This window comes from Bubalus bubalis, chromosome 4 (assembly GCF_019923935.1).
Source record: "Bubalus bubalis isolate 160015118507 breed Murrah chromosome 4, NDDB_SH_1, whole genome shotgun sequence".
In the NCBI taxonomy this organism is placed as follows: Eukaryota; Metazoa; Chordata; class Mammalia; order Artiodactyla; family Bovidae; genus Bubalus; species Bubalus bubalis.
Window position 1 is genome coordinate 88,836,347 of NC_059160.1, and position 3,615 is coordinate 88,839,961.

Here is a 3,615-nt window from a genome sequence, read left to right on the forward strand (position 1 = left end):
AAGAGGAATATGAGTGAATGTTCTATTCCTATTTTAAACAGGCCTCTGAATGTGAGCAGAAAAAACCGGTAGAGATTTCCTTCAAAGGGAGAGACAGTAGCTGCAGTGGGTATTTCCAACAGAAGGTAAGAGCTCTGAGTCAAACTCTCACTGTCCTACAGGATTAATTTCCAAACCTGTTTGCTACACTGTATTGGAGGGAGGTCCAGAATGTGTGGTACTGGGCAGAGTCCTCTTTCCTGGCTGCTACTCTTTCCTGCAGCATGAAACCTCTCAAGCACTCCTCTTGCTGACTTTCCTAGAGATTTTAACCTGACCTGGGAACACATCCATCCCAGTAATGCTCCTCCAGGTGGGCCCAGGGATTCACACTGAGTCCCACCCACTTTTTTTCCCCAGTCATCTCTTTAGTCTTACAGCTATACTTACAGTAGAAAATACCTATATAAATATATATATATATATATAGTGGAAATACTTTTATTTCCTCCTTTCTGAGTGAAAGTACCCACAGTAATTACAAATTTCTCTCCTCCAAAATAATTCTAAAATTTACTTTACAACTGTGTTCATACACTTCTCTTGGTAAAGGTATATAAGGTATATAAAGTATATACAGGTATGTAAAGTTAAGTACAACAGCAGTATTAACAGAAACAACTTTAGTCTTTAACAGAGCTTCACCATATGTGAGAATTTAGGTGACTTTTGCCTAGACTTACAATCTCAAATAATAACAGTAATGGACAGTTAGGAGTAGATGCTTTTTAAGAACTTTATATATAATCTCATATTTAATCCTAGAACCTTTCTTAGTACTGTTATTAATTTGCATTTTAAACATAAGGAAATCCAAGCAAGGAGTTTTATGCATCATGTACAAAGTCATGTACCTAATTAGAGGTAGAGCTGAAATTTGAACCTAGTCTGATGCAGGAGCCCACATTTTTAGCCACTATCTCTGATGCCCACATTATTCCCTAGGTGTCAGCATCTTAGATCTGATTTTGTGCTCAGTTACTCAGTCACCCACCAAGTTCTTCTATTCATGGAATTTTCCAGGCAAGAATACTGGAGCAGGTTGCCATTATGTTAAACCAAATATAACTTGATTTTTCTCTGAGCCTTTGAATACAAACTTCATGTTCATGCAAACTAAATATCTGTCAGAAACATTTTCCAAGAGCAATCATATTGCTTTCTTAAGGATATTGTCAAATTCACTCAATGTAATGTCATTATTGGCCCTCACTAAATCTCAATTTGAGTTCCCATTGTAGTAATTACAGTTATATATTTACTCTTCATATGCATATTCTTCAATGGATATCATATCTTGATCATCTTTTTGTTTCAAGTGATTGACACAAACTGAGGTCAAAATAGAAAGCAAAAACATTTACAAATAATGGTGATATGAACAGAGGACAAATACAATGGAAAAATTCCAGTGTAGCCTGAGGTCACCGAGGAAAACCCCCTGTTATCAGGGGCGGGGAGAGGTCTGGGGAAAGAGACATTTGGCTCCCATGCCTGTCTATATTATTTCTAGGGAAAGGCCTTTGTAAATGGACTTGAGGAACCACAGCACTGTCACAGAGTTCATCCTCCTCGGACTGTCTGCCAACCCTCACACCCAGGCTCTGCTCTTTCTGCTATTCCTGGGGATTTACCTTCTGACAATAATGGGGAACTTGATGATGTTGCTGGTGATCAAGGCTGATTTCCACCTCCACACGCCCATGTACTTCTTCCTGAGCCACCTCTCTTTCGTTGATATCTGCTTCTCTTCAGTCACAGTGCCCAAGATGTTGGAGAACCTCCTGTCTCGAAGGAAAACGATATCGGTAGAGGGCTGCCTAGCTCAGGTCTTCTTTGTGTTTGTTGCTGCAGGGACCGAAGCCTATCTGCTCTCAGTGATGGCCTATGACCGCTATGCCGCCATCTGCCACCCTCTACTCTATGGACAGATCATGAGCAAAAAGCTGTACATTCAGCTTGTGTGGGGCTCGTGGGGCCTGGGCTTTCTGGATGCACTCATCAACATCTTCCTAGCTGTGAACATGATCTTCTGTGAGGCCAAAATCATCCCTCACTACAGCTGTGAAATGCCCTCTCTCCTCTCCCTGTCCTGCTCTGATATCTCCAGAAACCTCATTGCCTTGCTCTGTTCCACTCTGCTGCATGGGCTGGGAACCTTCCTTTTGGTCTCCCTATCCTATGCCCACATTATCACCGCCATCCTGAGCATCAGCTCTACCTCAGGCAGAAGCAAGGCCTTCTCCACCTGCTCTTCCCACCTCACTGCAGTGACACTGTACTTTGGCTCAGGTTTGCTCCGCCATCTCATGCCAAATTCAGGATCCCCTGCAGAACTGATCTTCTCTGTGCAATATACTGTCATCACGCCCATGCTGAATCCCCTCATTTACAGTCTGAAAAACAAGGAGGTGAAGGTGGCTCTGAAAAGAACTTTGGAAAAGTATTTGCAGCATATCAGGTGCTGAAATGAAAATATAGGATAGTGAAGAACTGGAATACATCTGCATAGAAAAGGACATTAGGTGAGTTTGCAGTAGTAAGGAGCACTCTTGAGTACTCACAATGTCAGATGCTACAACCTACATTAGAAATACATGAGAGAATGGCATAAAGTTATAGGAAGGAAAGCTCCCTTTATTTTCTTTTAAAATAATCACCTTAATCTAGAAAATTTTGTTATGAACAAATTGATCCATTTTTCTCATTCTGAAACATCTGTTTTAGTAAAATTATTAGTTTCATGAATCTATCATTATTTTTACTAACTGGAGAATATGCTAAAAAGCCATACATTTGATAAGAATGTAGGGTCCTGGATCTTTAAGAGAAAAAAGTCATAGGTAAGGGTAGAGGGTTGAAAATAAAAGAAGTCCAACTGGGTGGCCATAGAAGACAGGCATAAAAAGCTAAAAGCTCTGCAGAGAGACAATGAATGTACAGAGATGGAGCAAAGACTAGGATAAAATTTCTAAGAACTCATGAATGTGCAGTGAAAAGTGAAAGTGAAAGTGAAATTTGCTCAGTCATGTCCAACTCTTTGCAATCCCATGGACTATACAGTTCATGGAATTCTCCAGGCCAGAATACTGGAGTGGGTAGCCTATCCCTTTTCCAGTGTATCTTACCAACCCAGGAATCAAACCAGGGTCTCCTGCATTGCAGGTGGATTCTTTTCCAACTGAGCTATCAAGAAAGCCCTCATGTATGTGCATAGTGCTGGCCAAATCACCAGTGTAAGAGGCTATAAGGAGGCTCTATGGCTCTAGAAACTTTATTTCTCACATAGTCATTATTCAGACTTGCATATTCTCCAATTAGCTGATCTCATCAAGATCTTCCCCGTGTAGAGTAGGCAATGTGCCTTAGATAAATAATTTGATCTTATGACACAGGAGTCCTGAAACCATCTTTGTCCCTCACCTCTCAGCTGTCAAACAACTGGTCACTGTGTAGGGGCTGATGGTTTGCTGGTTTTAAGGCACTGCATCAATCTCACATAATTCACTGGTACCTATAAGACATAAGACCTGTAAGACATAAATCAATTCTCATGCTGCTTCTGCTTTGTTTAAT

The 3,615-nt window shown here is 40.8% G+C and overlaps 1 protein-coding gene across 1 annotated transcript; it reads left to right on the top strand.

Annotated features, from left to right (window-relative positions):
• The first annotated feature begins 587 nt into the window (after window positions 1-587).
• LOC102415196 (olfactory receptor 8S1-like) lies at window positions 588-2,961 on the top strand. The gene has a single exon (XM_006049130.4). The coding sequence runs from the start codon at window positions 1,569-1,571 to the stop codon at window positions 2,505-2,507; it is 939 nt and encodes a 312-aa protein (XP_006049192.4). The 5' UTR covers window positions 588-1,568; the 3' UTR covers window positions 2,508-2,961.
• The last annotated feature ends 654 nt before the right edge of the window (window positions 2,962-3,615 follow it).